At 40.3% G+C, this 15,517-nt stretch overlaps 1 protein-coding gene across 2 annotated transcripts in view; it reads right to left on the reverse strand.

Annotated features, from left to right (window-relative positions):
* Nucleotides 1-344: 344 nt before the first annotated feature.
* LOC125745334 (V-set and transmembrane domain-containing protein 2-like protein) overlaps nt 345-15,517 on the reverse strand; it is a 41,956-nt gene continuing 26,783 nt past the window's right edge. Inside the window, exons 2-5 of one of the 2 annotated variants that reach the window (XM_049018089.1) lie at nt 7,245-7,414; nt 1,847-1,891; nt 1,183-1,252; nt 345-1,108 (exon numbers count right to left, since the gene is read on the reverse strand). In XM_049018089.1, coding sequence (XP_048874046.1) covers nt 975-1,108; nt 1,183-1,252; nt 1,847-1,891; nt 7,245-7,414 — 419 coding nt within the window. In that variant the 3' untranslated portion in view covers nt 345-974. Of the gene's footprint in view, nt 1,253-1,846; nt 1,892-7,244; nt 7,415-15,517 lie in introns of both variants that reach the window. The other variant, XM_049018087.1, reaches the window with a different exon arrangement.

Consider the following 15,517-nt stretch of genomic DNA (forward strand, 5'->3'; position numbering starts at 1 on the left):
CTCAGTGATATGGAGCCCAGGGGTGCCCATGCCATAGTCGCTTGTCAACAGTGAGGAAACCGACTGCTCTCAAAATACCTCAATTACCAAGGATCATGCTGTTTCTTTACAAAAACATAGGATGATACCTGTACCATTCTGCACTGCCAGAATTTTTAATAGTGAAATCTAATGTTTATGTGCTTTAAAATATCAAACAGAATTCTTTTCATGCTTAAGAAGGAGTAGAACTCAAAGACTCAATCAACATCCGCATAATACACTTTGATATTTCATGCAAATTTAAATACAAAGACAGGATTCTTATTTCATGGAAATAAGTGAAAATAAAATGAAATTGTTACTTTGAGTTCATTTACAATTTATTTAATTTGATAAAGGCATACAACATCCTAGAGATCAACATCCTAGAATAAGTTGTAAAATATACCATATTTTTATTCATATCTTACAAAACATCAAAGCAAAACGTAAGAATGGAAATAAACCCTTCAAACAATCATTCACAAAGCTTCATAAATAATAGCCGAGTCCATAAAAAGTCAACATGAAAATACCATTTCTTAAAATTCACATGTCTATTTTTAGTTCAGTACTAATGAGAAACACAGCACTTAGAAAACAGAATGTCTGCACTGACAGGCCTTCCTCAATGCACTGTACAGAATTATCAGGCCCGTCTGGATACAGGCAGCGCACAACACGGTGAGGGTCACCTGACCTCTTCACACATATCCAAACCAGAAAAGATAAATGTGAAACAACCAAATAGCGCTAAGAGAGCAACGGTGACCAGGGTAAGCTGGTCAACTATACCTCATAGACTAACGAACTTACTTATAAACTTATTAGACATGCACTCCTAGTTTTTTACTCATTATGTTACACAATGTACACAAAACGGTCTTTGCTTTGGCATGGGGAGGGGTCAGCCCTACAGGACGCAGCCATCACTGCAGCCAGTAGGATTTTCTTCAGAGTGCTTCTTCAGTTGCCGGGCTCCTTTGTGGGTAATGTGCGCTGGCTGGGTGTCCAGTGTTTTCTGGATGCCGGAGTGGACCATGGGCTGTTGATGGTGGTGCAGAACAGCAGAATGTTCCGGCTCCACCTGCAGATAGGCACGCACCCGGTGGTGACTGGACGAACCGTCACTGAAGTCGATGACCCGGCACTCATAGGTACCTTCATCAGCAGGTTTCACATTGGACAGCCGCAGCTTGTGGGAGATGTTGCTCCCAGCTACCTTCACCACCTGCATCCAGGGGAGAGAATGCCATGTTGCACAACACTAAGGATTTCTCCATAAAGGCAGATCGTGGAGGTATTTTAACGCTTCACAATCTAATTTCCTGAAATCAAACGTCTAAAGTACACTTTCTGGTCATACTTTTCTAAGAACTGATGTACAACTAGAGCCAGAGTTCAGACTTAAACCAGGACTACAACTCAGTTGTAAAGAAGAACATACACAAATGGGAAATAATCATCCTAAGTTCCCCTGAGCTAATCTTTACACCATGCAAACTCAATTCTGATGGCAGAAAGTTTTAGACTCTAGTTTTGGTTGTTCCAGTGCGTATATTATTACAGGTGGTTATTAGTATTAGTACGTTATCTCTGGCTTAGAACCCACTAATGCAAATCACTGCAGGCTGACAAGTAAAGGTTCTCGATCTCCCATTAGGAGAATAGAGGTGGAGAATAGAGGTGGAGGAAGCAGTAACTTTGATACTGGAGTGAAATGGATGTTGACCTTAAAGTTCTCCAGTTGGCACCTAAAGTGGTCTACAAGCTGCCCTCCCAACTCTTACACATAATTGTAACAATAATAATTTTAAAAACTCACACTTATTTTGGTAGCATCCTTTGAGATCTGTTCCTGGGGTACCACCTGCATTGAGGAAAATACTGAAGTCGGTAAGACTAAAAAAAGTCAGTCACTGCAAAATAGCGAACATGTGACTTGGGCTGCGAGGCTGAAATGGGGACATCATTTGGTGGAATGAGCTTTACAACATGGAGGGTAAATTTATGATAAAAATAAAGGGGTAAGAAAAATAAAACAATAACGTTTGGGCTGTTGGGATCTGAATATGCGGTTGGAAACCTGGCTAGAGAGAAGAAGGGTATATACTAGTGGTCTCCAACATGCCACTTGCCAATGAGTAGGTCCTTTTTAGAAATAATGTGACTCAGCGGGTTTGTGCATGTGATCAGATGGTTGTTGGTTTGAGCCCAGCCTCAGCAGAATAATCACATGTCTGTGGGCCCTTGAGCAAGACCCTTAATTCCCAACCTTTTCCCTTATACACATGTACATTGGGGCACAACAAGAAATTTCACTTAATCTCGGATGACAAGCTCAAGTAACCTTTCCTCGTATGACATTCCTCTAAGACCAGGAATCATTTTTGTGGCCCTACGCTGCACCTTTTCTAAGGCCACAATGTCCTTTTTAAGATATGGTGACCAAACCTGCACACAATATTCTAGGTGAGGTCTCACCAAGGAATTGTATAATCTTAGCATTACCTCCCTTGACTTATACTCCACACACATGGAGATATATCCCAACATCCTATTGGCCTTTTTTATTGCTTCCCCACACTGGCGAGAATGGGACATGGAAGCATCAACATACACACCAAGGTCTTTTTCACGATCAGCTACCTTTATTTCAGTGGGACCCATAAAATACCTGTACTTTATATTTCTGCTCCCTACATGGAGTACCTTACATTTGTCTACATTAAATTTCATCTGCCAGGTATCGGCCCAGTCACTAATTAAATCAAGATCCCGCTGTAGCTGCTGAGCCGCTAATTCAGTATCTGCTACACCACCCACCTTGGTGTCATCTGCAAATTTCACCAGTTTACTGTATATATTGGTATCTATATCATTTATGTAAATTAGAAAAAATAGTGGTCCTAAAATCGAACCCTGCGGTACCCCACTATGGACACAGGCCCACTGTGACATTGTGCCTCTTATAACTACTCGCTGTTTCCTATCTGTTAACCAGTTATCAATCCAGGTCGCTACGGTACCTAAAATACCTGTCGCTTTGAGTTTAAGTAGGAGCCTCTTGTGGGGGACAACATCAAAAGCCTTTTGGAAATCTAAGTAGATAACATCATAGGCCTTCTTATCATCAACTTCCTGAGTAGCTTCCTCAAAAAACTCCAACAGATTCGTTAAACAGGATCTACCTCTCCTAAATCTCGTAGACTTAGATATTCCTGCTTTATTCTGTCATCATCAGTTATTTTCCATTGCTGGAACAAAGCCCTTTTCCTCCTTACTTTATACTTTATTTCCCTAGTAAACCACCTAGGTTGCAATTTCCTAGATTTATTCTTGCTGGAAACAGGTATGAAGTCCTCTTGCACTTGCAATAATGTGCTTTTAAAAAATTCCCAGGACTCTTCAACAGTTTTGTTATTTAACTCCATCCAGTTCACAGTTTCTAGTTTTAGTCTCATACACTTAAAGTCAGCCTTCCTAACATTATATATTTTTGATTTGGACTTAGCTCTTCGAACACTAAACTTAACCTCAAATTTGACCATGTTATGATCGCTACTGTCAAGTGGTTCTAAAACGTCTAATTTACCAATCCTGTCCTGGTTATTAGAGAGAACAAGATCAAGAATGGCATCTCCCCTGGTAGAGGTGTTAAACTGAGTAAAAAAACAATCCTGTACTAATTCCACCATCTCCAGTTCATTTTCAGAAGAGCCAGTGACAATGTCCCACTGCATCCCTGGTAGATTACAATCTCCCATAACTACCACATCATTTTTATTGCTCATAATCCTAATATCACTGTATAATAATCTGCTTTCCTCAGCAGCTACATTAGGTGTTCTGTAACAAACACCGACAATTAGGCTATTTGAGTTTTTAGCATCTAATTTTACCCATATTGCTTCTGTAGTTTTATTTATATCAGTAAGTTCCCTTGCCTGCAAGTTTTCCTTTACATATACTGCAACACCACCTCCCTTTTTACCTATACGATCTTTACGGAACAACGTGTAACCATCCATATTATATTCTTGTCCATCCTTTTCTCTCAACCATGTTTCAGTTATTCCTATAATATCATAAGAGTTCAATGAGATAAAAGCCTCTAAATCATGAATTTTATTCCTAATACTCCTAGCGCTTAAATACAGACAACAAAGGGTAGACCTATTACGGTGCCCACTTATAATATGATTATTTGGGGCTTTCCGTTTCCCCCCACTTACATACTTAACTAACCTCCCTGCCCCCCCCCAGTCCCTAGTTTAAACATTCCTCAACTGCTCTACATATACGCCTCCCCAATACACTGGTTCCCCTCTGGTTCAGGTGCAACCCATCCGGCTTGTACAGGTCCCACCTGTTCCAAAAGGTCCTCCAATGCCCCATAAACCTAAACCCCTCTTTCCTACACCATCCTTTTAGCCACGCATTTAATCTCCTTATCTCAGCTAAGTTAGCCTGACTTGCACGTGGCACGGGGAGTATTTCAGAGAATACCACCGTGGACGTTCTGCTTCTAAGCTTATTGGCGACTTCTATAAATTTATCCTGCAGAACAGCCCTTCTACCCTTGCCTATGTCGTTGGTGCCAACATGCACCACAACAACTGGATCCACCCCAGCTGGGGCCAAAAGCTTGTCCATACGATCTGGAAGGTCTCCTACCTGGGCACCAGGCAGGCAAGACACCGTACGGGACCCTCTATCACACGTGCACACATAACTGTCTACTCCCCTAATAATGGAATCCCCCACTACCACAACCTCCCTCTTCCTGGGGGGAGGGGGCTCCTCAGTGCCCAAGGGCCCACCTGCCTCCCCAGTCCCTTCCGGCTCTAAAGCTGGAAGAACCTAAAACCTGTTCGACACAGTCACCTCAGGTGATGCCACCTCTATAACGTGTGTACGCCCTTTCCTGCGTCTACAACCTACGGTCACCCAGCTCTCTCGACCTCTCTGCTCTTCGTTCTCCCTCCTCCCCGCTAGTGGCGTACACACCTTCTCCCTAAAAGACGTATTAACTTGCTCCTCTAACTCACTGTTGCATTGGATGAGAGCCAGTTGCTCCTCAAGGTCGCGAACCTTGACCATGAGCGAGTCCACTAGCTTACATCGCTCGCAGATGAAGTCCGACTGGACACTAACGTCCAGAAGGGCAAACATGTTGCAAACGCAACACTGAGCCGGCTCCATAATTAACTAACTCACTATGACCCCGTACCCAGCCCAGTAAATTTATATAGTGTATTTAACTTTAAAGATTAATTAGCGTAACGTTAAATGCAATAAAGTGCCGAGTACACTAAAATAAGTTACTTGTGTTGAAACGGAACTTAATTATTATGTTTATTTAAAATTTTAAATCCGATAAATTTACTACTACTTACCAAAAGAACTTCTGCCTGAACCAAGTATGAACTAAAAACAAAGCGAAATCGAAGTTGCTCTTGGGAGGTCGAAAAACCACAAAAACCCCCTCACAGCAGGCTACTGCCGGAGCGGGGAAAAAAGTGGAAAATGTCCTCCCGGCCCCGACTGGCGACCGAGCAAAGCTCAGGAGCAACTGTCCTTTTCCGGCGCTGGGTAACGTTACCGACGCTAGATATTATTAGCTGTTATCGCCCCGCCGGTGTTTGTTACGGAGTTAAACGCGAACATAAAATGCTGCTCACTGTCCGTAACAATCGCGCTGTTAATTAACAGACAGGACAGACAAGCACTCACGCCGACCGAAATAAGAACAATAAATAGAAATAAAACAGCCACCCACGTAAACAATTAAAGCACACAAACACTCAAAATATACGTTCAAAACACTCCAAAAACAATCCCAAAACAATCGCTGCAGCTCAACACCACTCTCTCCACTCTCTCGCTTCTAACCCCATGTTTTGTATGTTAAACAAACATGTATGTTAAATGTCAGTAGATTGTAAGCCTAATGCTGTTTTTGTCATTTATCTTGGGAGGCCTATTCATTAAGAACACATTCATTTCATTTTTATTGTGTTTTAAACTTTATATTATGTAAGTTTTAAATATAAATTACAGCAAATCATTTTTCTTGTATTATTTCAAACATGTAGCTGCCCAGATTGATTGATTTGAAGGAGCACCTCTCACTGTTGGAGACCCCTGCTTTACTGTATGTCATTGGTGAAAATAACGTTTTCCCTCTGTTTTCCTCATGTGTTTACACTAGCCCAGGCAGAAATATGATTTTGACCAGATACGTCTGTGGAATGCTGACATCATATCTATATGGAAACATTTAAACGTTTTCATAACACCTATGGTTAAAAATTACATCGATCCAGTATGTCTTTCGGGTCAGTTTTTCAGTTAATAATGGCTTTCTTTGTGAACCAATTTGTAAAAGCAGGGGAGGTTAAGGGGTGTCCTCTGCTTGACGTTAATTAATACTGCTTAACTCAAATGAAGGGCCCCTTAATGGGTTTTGCTATGGAGTAAAAAAAAATAAAGCTGGCTACTACAATCGAAAACAGACATGGTCATGAATAATACAAGACAGAAGTGAGTGGATTTCGATTTACATTTCCCCCTCCTTCAAAGTGCCACAAAACACAGTGTGGGGTTGAAAGTTTACAGTAAGTGGAAATATACCTCATATTGTTGCTCTCAGCAATGAGATCATACATTCTTAATATGCTTTTTCTGTACTTTCCAAGAAATAACATCTGCTATATACCAGCTATGCATTATTCAATATAAGACTGCACTCCAAGTGCACCGGCAGAAGAAAACATATCAGTACAATATGGTCTAGTACAACTAAAGGTGATGCTTACAAGCTATACTTTTTTTACTTCTACTTTTCCTACTTTCCAAACTAAGTAAACATTCATTAGTACCAGTTTGTAAATACTATTCAATACTTATGCATTATAAATTCTTACGTCTACATTATAATGTAATTTTGTTTGTACATGAGGGAATTTTGAGAGGTTGGTGAAACATTAATTTAGCCACTACTTTTAGAGGCTGCATATTCTCATAATTTGTGTGTATAATTGAAAGTGCAATGCAATATTTAAAAAGACTGCTGCATTGCTGTTAGCACGCACTAGAGGAGGTCCAGAAATTCAAGATATGTGTGCCTGTCTGACATAACAGGTTCAACTGTAGTGCTCAGACCAGCAGTTACAACTAGATTTTCAACCAATCGATCCTATATCCCACTTTGGCCATACCTGATTGGTATTCCAGACCTGGTTGTCTGTCCAGTCTTTGTAGTTCCTGATGTACCACCACTGGATTTCCAGGGAGTATGAGGGTGAGCCTGCTCCCCGGAAAGAACAGGCCATCTCCACGTCCTCTCCACTCTGTGCCGTGATGTCATGGGGCACCTCCGTGAAAAATGCTAACAGAGAAGAAGGGGACAAAGCATGTGAAACCATGAATTAGTATTTTGACTTAACTGCTTGAGGAGGTAATTTAACCTCAGTGAATCACGCATACATCTTTGGGGGAAATTTAGTAGTTTCAGAAATCGTGTGCTTGAACTTTGGATGTTGTCAGGTAACAGGGTCTACTCTGACTACTATACTATCAAAGCAGACCAAGCTCAGGATAATCCGACCTGAGGCTTTATGCAAGGTTTACATAAAGAAGGCAACTGTTACCAAATGCAAAATTACGGCAGGACAACACAAGAAAGTGCAACAAACAAACTAGGATGCTTAAATAGGCTTACGGCTATTTCATACTTCATTTTTCCATGTGTGCTTTTGGTCTGCAGACAGTTGTGCATACAGGAGCTTGTGTTCATACTAAATTTGGCCACGGAAGCAAACGGTTGCAGTCGGCAGCTGCATACAGCAGACCAGGAGAGGGATGTATTGTAAAAAACACGACTGTGGAATATTGTCTTGACATCAAAAATGAGATATGTGGATGTCTCGGTACCTCATACAACAATTCTTCTTCTACTCAATCGTGGTTGACCTCTGCTCTGTGAAAGTCACTGCTGATACCTACAGCAAACACAATTTCCTTGCATATGCACAGACAACATGCACAGTACGACATGTAAGATCTCAACAATATCATGGCTACACACACAGTCTGCAGCTGTGTGGTACAAACCCCTGATAAAAAAAAAAGTGAAAAGTGAAGTATGAATTGGCCTTCAGGTGACTAACTCATGTTTAACTGAATGTGATTAACAATAAGATACAGCTGAATGTGTTGAATTTTCTAGGGAGAAAGAGTGTCAATCTGTGGGGCTCTGGTGCCCCTTTATGGTCAGACATGACAATTTCACAATTTCTCATATTTCATACTGAAACTAATACCGAGACTCAAAGTCGTCGTTAACGCAGTGCAACCGGTGCAAATGCACAGACCCCACCCTCTAGGGGGCCCCACTCAAGCGGGAAACTTGTCTAGGTATGTTATTAAATCTTTTTTGTCATTGCTTGTATGCAGCCACATTTCTTCTGAACACTCGATTTTGGCTAAATATGTAATGGTACAGTCATGGCCAAAAGTTTTGCCCGGGACACAAATTTTGCATTTCGCAAACTTCGCTGCTTCAGCATTTTTGGATTAATTTTTTTACATGTTTCTAATATATACTTGAATTGCAATTATAAACATTTGTCACGTTTCAAAGGCTGTTATTGGCAAATAAAATGTATTCAAAGAGTCAGAATTTACAGTGTTGACCCTTCTTCTTCATAACTTCTGCAATTTGCTCTGACATCCTGGATTTTAGCTTCTGAGCCAAATCCTGACTGATGGCGATCCTTTCTTGTCTTGTTAGTGCTCAGAGCTGATCACAGTTTGTGTGCTTCTGCTTGTTCACCTGCTTTTTGAGATTAAGATTTGGGGAGTTTCCTGGCCATGGATCCAATTGTCAGTGTTATCTCAGTGCCAGTACGTTCTCACTTTCGTCTTGTGACATTATCTTGGAAAATACACAGATCATCAAATTGTGCCTGGACTGTTTCAATTTGAGGAAATGTAGGATGCCACACCCCCCACCCAAAAAAAAAAAAAAAAAAAAAAAAACACTCAAGGAGAACATGCAAACTCTACACACAAAGTGGCAATGAGTGGCAACAGTGTTATTCACTGTACCGTCATGCTGCCCTCAGTACTAGGCCTACATAATGTGCAGTGTTAATATCAACATTGCATGTTATGCATATGCAACTGTCACATTAAAAAAATGGTAACAGTCAGCTGGGTTTAAGGCACCATAAACCACATTTAAAATTTTGTAGAAAACAAAACTCAGCAAGCTCTACAATTTCAATAATGATTCCTTGAGATTATATAAACAAAAATCAGTCTAAAGGTTACTGCTACTGCTTTTCTATCATCTCTGCATGAGCTCTACAATCCAATTATAATTATTTTTGTCCTTGATGCCCCTGGCATGGCTTAACAAACCTGAGGTTCATTTACCTTACCTCTTGTTCCTGCCCTGTTATGCAGTCCCAGCTGCCTCCTGTTTGCCGAATCATTAGTCTTGTATGTCCTTCCCAGTACTGTGCTCCCCAGATCTGTCATTAATATTGCATTCTCATGTCGCCTGTGCTTTACCCCTCTCTGTTTGGCTCCCTAGTGATTCTGTTCATTTGCTGTTTCTCCTTTTTTTATATTAAGGTCCCTTTCATTTGCAATTCAAGTGTGTTCCTGCGTCCTTCTTCCCACCCCACACGACATATGGCACCTTTAATAAGGAACCCCGTTTTCTTTAATAAATGCTCTAAAAGGAGGTGTCAAGAACTGTTCCTTCTCTTATAAAGAAGGTCCTATTACTCTGCATTTAGAATAATCTCTCAGCTCTGTCTTCCATTGTGCAAGCTCATAACATATCTTTAATTTTTTAGTTCTGCCATCCTCCTTTTTGATATAATTGCCATATTAAATCTGTACAACAATAATGCATGAGACGTGAATGTAAAGCATGCTCCGCTGGAGAGCTTTAATTCTCAAGTCATCCATTGTTAGGAACTGATTGGATACCATTTTATTTCTCATTTGTAGAACATAAAAAGCACTTTTGATTTGACATTACATGATGGATAGTGGTCCAAAAATGTTTCTTTTTAATTCAGGAATGGAATAAAATAAGTTATGTTGCCAACATTTTAAGTGAAGATTAAGATAGGTCTCATACTTAATTTTACTGTTATTCAGTGTAATAAGTAAATATAAATCTCACCATGAGAAGGGCTGTATTTGGCAACAAAATAACGTAGCTGTACCATCACAACAGATGTACCCATGCAGTCATGCTTTTGCCAGAACCAGCACAATGGCAACAGACACTGTCGAACTGAAAATCTTGGCAGGTTCTCCTGCCAGGAAAGTAATTCTTGGATGTTTGTGGAGATGTGAAAATGTTATAAAAAAATTAACCAAGTAACAAAGTTTCTTTTAGCTATATGGTTAAAAAGTAAACAGGAAATAAATCTTATCTTAGTTGATCCTTTGGTAAGATTTCCATTAGGTAATATACTATGGTTAGACAAGTTAGGTTTACAGCTTATGGCTCCAGTAACCTAGAATGAGACTCAGTCAGTTGGACCTTTTTCAGTGAAACTTTTTTTCGATCCACACATTGTTCAGGTAAAAGTCTAGAATTTAGATCTAAAATGTCAGATGTCAGATCTAAATATACTTGACAAACTAACATATAAAAACAGACAGAGACCTTTAAATTCATTTACATATGCTTTTCATTTTTGGCCAGTAGTCATGTTGCCTTCAGTACAATAATCCCTTGTATTTCTGCTATTTGCATCCCCGGCCACACGGTGGCGTGTCTCACTAACTCCCTGCCAGCTCACGCTGACTCCATCGGGCACTGACTCTCTGTCTGAGTAGTTCAGCAATTGGCAGGCAAGTTGGCAGTTTTGGCACATTCAGTTCAGAAGGTTAGACTTTCTTCCTTTTTCCAGAACCAAAATTCACTGAGTGACTCCACCCAATTCTGACTGTCTACTCAAGAATTAAGTGTTACAACGATAAGTAAATGTGTCGATTACAAGAGACCTTGCGAACACATTTAATAAGAATTTCAAACTATATACTGAAGGCAACATATTCCATGTTAATTAATGACAGATACGCTATATGGTCGTGGCTTTAGTATTTTTTTTTAATCCATTTATTATAGCACTTTTAGGCTTAAGATACATTAGATTTTATCTGGTATTTGGAGGATGACTGTTCATTTATATTTCAAAGTTAAAGCCTGCTTATGTGATTGTTTTGCATTTTAATTAGACTTGAAGTGCATTGTGATCAATATGCATTCTCAAGACTGAAATCAGTAAACAATACAGAAAGCAAGAAAGCCACATACAGTTTCAGTTAAAGTAACTGAACAAAGTGTAGCAACATACCTATATTAACATATTAAGGAAACTAGAAGTGCAAATAAATGACATCTTCATGGCATCCTTTAGTCCCTCATGTATCATTGCCATACTTTCCACCAGGCCAATGGATTCGTAGATCCTGGGATAAAGTGTCCTGCCAAAAAGCCCTTCATTTCTGCCACTGCATCAGCTGTTGGGTTTCTCACTTTCACTACTTTAGCCACTTTCTCATCAAAGTCTTCCCAGAATGACGCTTGTTTAGATGGAAAGGATGGGTTGCTATCACTCTCAGCAGCATGAAATGGCTCTGCTTGGCTGTTAAACCTGACTTTTGCAACTGTAGCCTCATCTGCTGTAGCTACACCATAAAAGGCATAATGCTTAAACCTGGGCTCTAAGGGGGTTGCCTCTGCCAAAAGCTGAAGTATTCCACTGGGAGGAAATGGCTTTGCATATCAGCAGCCAGTGACCTCATCATTGCTGTAACTGGGCCATGACCAGACAGACCGTGCTGCAGTCATTCAATGACTCTTTGCAGTTCCTTCACCATCAAAATGACTTTCCATGCCATCACATATCCGTTAAGCAGGAGACTGCAGATTATTATTAAAAAAATCATATTCATATTCAAAAGTCCAACTAATAATTTTCACTGTCTATGAAACAAATCTATAAACAAATCTCTTTTCTTATGTTCTCAACTACAACTTATCAATAGTATTACCTTTCATGATAGAACAAATTAATAACAATGATAACCAAATTATACACGGAAAATATGGCAGCAACACATACAGTTAAATGTTATAAAACTGTCTGCACTCATTTCCACTGTAACCTTTTCAATGAGATTCAATCGTTCACAGGAATGCTGGGATGAACCTATGCATGCCTGGCAATTTACAGTATGGCATCTTTCTACTGCAGAAATCATTGGAGCATGTAAAAGAAATTTGTTGCTGTGTTGCTCTCAGTCATCCTGTTCCAACAACGCTCCGGTGTATGTACTCAACAATGTTTTTCTCCTGTGCCACACTTTCTTGAATGTACTTCAAGCTTTCCCTTATACTGTAACAAGGTTCAATGTCTGGGCAAAATAAGGCAGATGTTTCCACCCAGTCTTTTTACGTGCTGCCTTAACATCGCTAGCATTATCTAGGACACAAGCCCCAACATTCCCTGTGATGCCCCATTCTCCAGAAATTCTTAGCAATTCAGCTACTAAGCTGTGTACCTATCCATGAATGAGAAGCAGTCCAGTACAGGGTATGAGAGTCTGAAATTTTCATCAGTGGAACGGTTGAGTTACAGGCATAAAACCAGTTGTTATCATAGAGGTCCAACAGTCTGTGGTCAGTAGACACAATGCCTGCTTTCATCATCAGGTCTGCTCTGATTTTATTGAACACCTGTGGCAGCAGTGTTCCTGAAAGTGCCTCTCTGTTAGCTAGGGTTCAGGATAGGTCAAAGGCCTTTGTGAAAGCTCAAAATCCTCCAGCAGCTAATTGTCAACTATGCCACCCCCAACCATAAGGGTGGGACATCCCTATGATAGCAACTCCCGTGTAAGTTTCCAGCAGATTTTGTATACACAAGACTTGTATATACAAGTATTTTTATTCCACAAATATTAAAAACAAGCACACTTTTAATGGTTAGGGTTAAATGAAAAATATACCGCACATCAGTACACATCATAGAGTTGTACACTTATACCACAGCACCACCAATGCACCAGAGAGTGCAATCAACGCACACATTAAAAACAAAAACAAACCACCCCAACTAAAAAAGAAAATTTATAAACCCAATGAAATGGTGTATGCAGTCACTCTTTCAATGTACAACACTCCACTCAAGCTGAACTAACCCCGCAGTAGGCACACAGGGTAGACCTTACACCCTCTGTAACCCTAGCATATCTATATGTGTGAAAGTTTTAAAAAACCCCACCAATTATCACTTACCATTAAATATTGCACATACCTGTAGAACAATCCACATCAGAGCTCCTTTTAACATTAATACAAATAATCCTCAACTAGGAAAAACAGTGGCACCCTGATTGCCCTTCCAGGACATTGCCACCAAAACCAAGTGACACAACCTACAATAGAGTAAACATGAATCAATCATACCCACAATAATCATAGGCTGATCAAACACACAGCAAATATAATACTTGCAACATACCATCCAGTATTGCTCTTCTCTAGCATAGCTCTTGATTTCTGGGAACATGCTCTTGTCCCTTAGTCCTAGCTGCTTAAGCCTGATGCTAAAGGTAGATGCATACATAGTTACCACTGGTGTGTCCAGTTACCCAGAGTAACTTCTGCCATAGACACTGAGGCCGAAGAAAGCAACAAGGAGAGAGCAACTCTATTCATGGTCCCAGGTTGATACTAGATCTCAGAATCAAACAGCACAAGCTGAAATGCCCAATGCTGCTCCACTACCCCTAGTCTATTTACACTATTTTGCTGTCAACGGATAGCTGGGGGGTTACTATCTATGTACAGATACTCCCAGAATTTTTCCATTACCAACCATTGAAACTCAAGTTCAATCAAACTATAGTTTGACAGATTGTGCTCTGATGGAAGCAGCTCCCGACTGGCAAACACCACAAACCTTCTCATCCCCTGATGGTCCTTAGACAGCACCAGCCAGCCTGACAAGCAATCCGTTTCACGAAAAAAATATTTGGAAAATATCTGCATATGTCAGTATTGGCATGCTCACCCTTCTTGCTCTTCAAGCTCTAAAAAGGAGTCTCACAGGCCTCACCCCAAAGTCAAACCCCTAAGCTCCTCCAAGAGCTCTGCAATACTCCCATAATACTCTGCAATGACGCAGGATGCTAGGAAAAAATGGCAATAAGTAGTAGAAGGCAAAGCCCAAAATGGACTGTAGTTCAGTTGACGTCTATGGATGTTTACGCTCTGCTACTACCTTAATCTTGTCTGGTTCCATTGCCACCTGTCGAGAATACATGGCCTAAATTTTCAAAGTCAGATTTTAAGAAATTACACTTCGAGTTTCACTTTATGATAATTCTGCATTAACCATCTGAACACCAACTCCAAATACTGTGAATGTGTTTTAAAGCTATTAGAAAATATCACAATGTCATTCTAATAAAGCACCAGTGGTCATGATCAGCATGTCCGATCCTCATGTGTGCCACGCCCCCTCATTTCCCTCATGTGAATTCCCGATTGTGATCACCTGTGTCCTGTTATTTTGGCTAGTCTTGTGTATATCAGTCCACGTCTTCCTCTGTTGCCCAGATCTGTCATTGATGTTAGTTCGTCACCATCTGCCCTGTGTTTCCCTTAATAAACCCTGTATCCTGCATCCTCACCTGCCAGCCTCGCTCTTCCCCGCTTCCTACCTGTTTGCCAACCGGCTATCATTACAACAATAAACAGAATGGCTCATCCCCAAAAACGCACTCCATCAAGCGTCAAAAGTTTCCAGGAACATTACATAACCCAAACAACACCCAACTGAACTTGAACAGGCTTACTGGCATACAAAAGGCAGTCTTGGAGTTATCTTTCTCTGCTACAGGACCTGATTATAACCACTGGCAGGATCAAGCATGGAAAATAAAGTCACAACAGCCAAAGCCATCAAAAGACTCCTCTATAAAGAGGGAAAACGTCCTTGCGAGTACATGCATTTAACTGCCGATAGTCAACACATAACCGCATAGGGGCTACAGCTGAATGCACAGCTTACCTCTGTCCTAAAGCTCCTCAATAGGACCACAATCTGGCACTACAGCTGGCTCTTTACTCTCCATACAAACACTGAGAACAGAGAATGAATTATTTTACGGTGAAAACTGCTGTGCCATGAAGGAAATGTATCTAACTTAAAGAGATCCAAATTTAACATAAAAAACACAATTATTTTCAAATGGAATATTTTTAGTGCTCAAAAAATTGCTTCCACTATGGGTGTTTGGGGTCAAATATGGCCCCACATTCATTTGAATGTGATTTCTCTGCATTTAGGGAACTGTGTTTGTTCAAAATCAATAAAAATACCTTAAATTTTAAGCTGTCAAGTAGAAAATGTGCTGAATTGTCCTAAAAAGAATTTGATAAAAAAAAAAA

The sequence above is a fragment of the Brienomyrus brachyistius genome, chromosome 6 (genome assembly GCF_023856365.1).
Source record: "Brienomyrus brachyistius isolate T26 chromosome 6, BBRACH_0.4, whole genome shotgun sequence".
NCBI classification, from domain to species: domain Eukaryota; kingdom Metazoa; phylum Chordata; class Actinopteri; order Osteoglossiformes; family Mormyridae; genus Brienomyrus; species Brienomyrus brachyistius.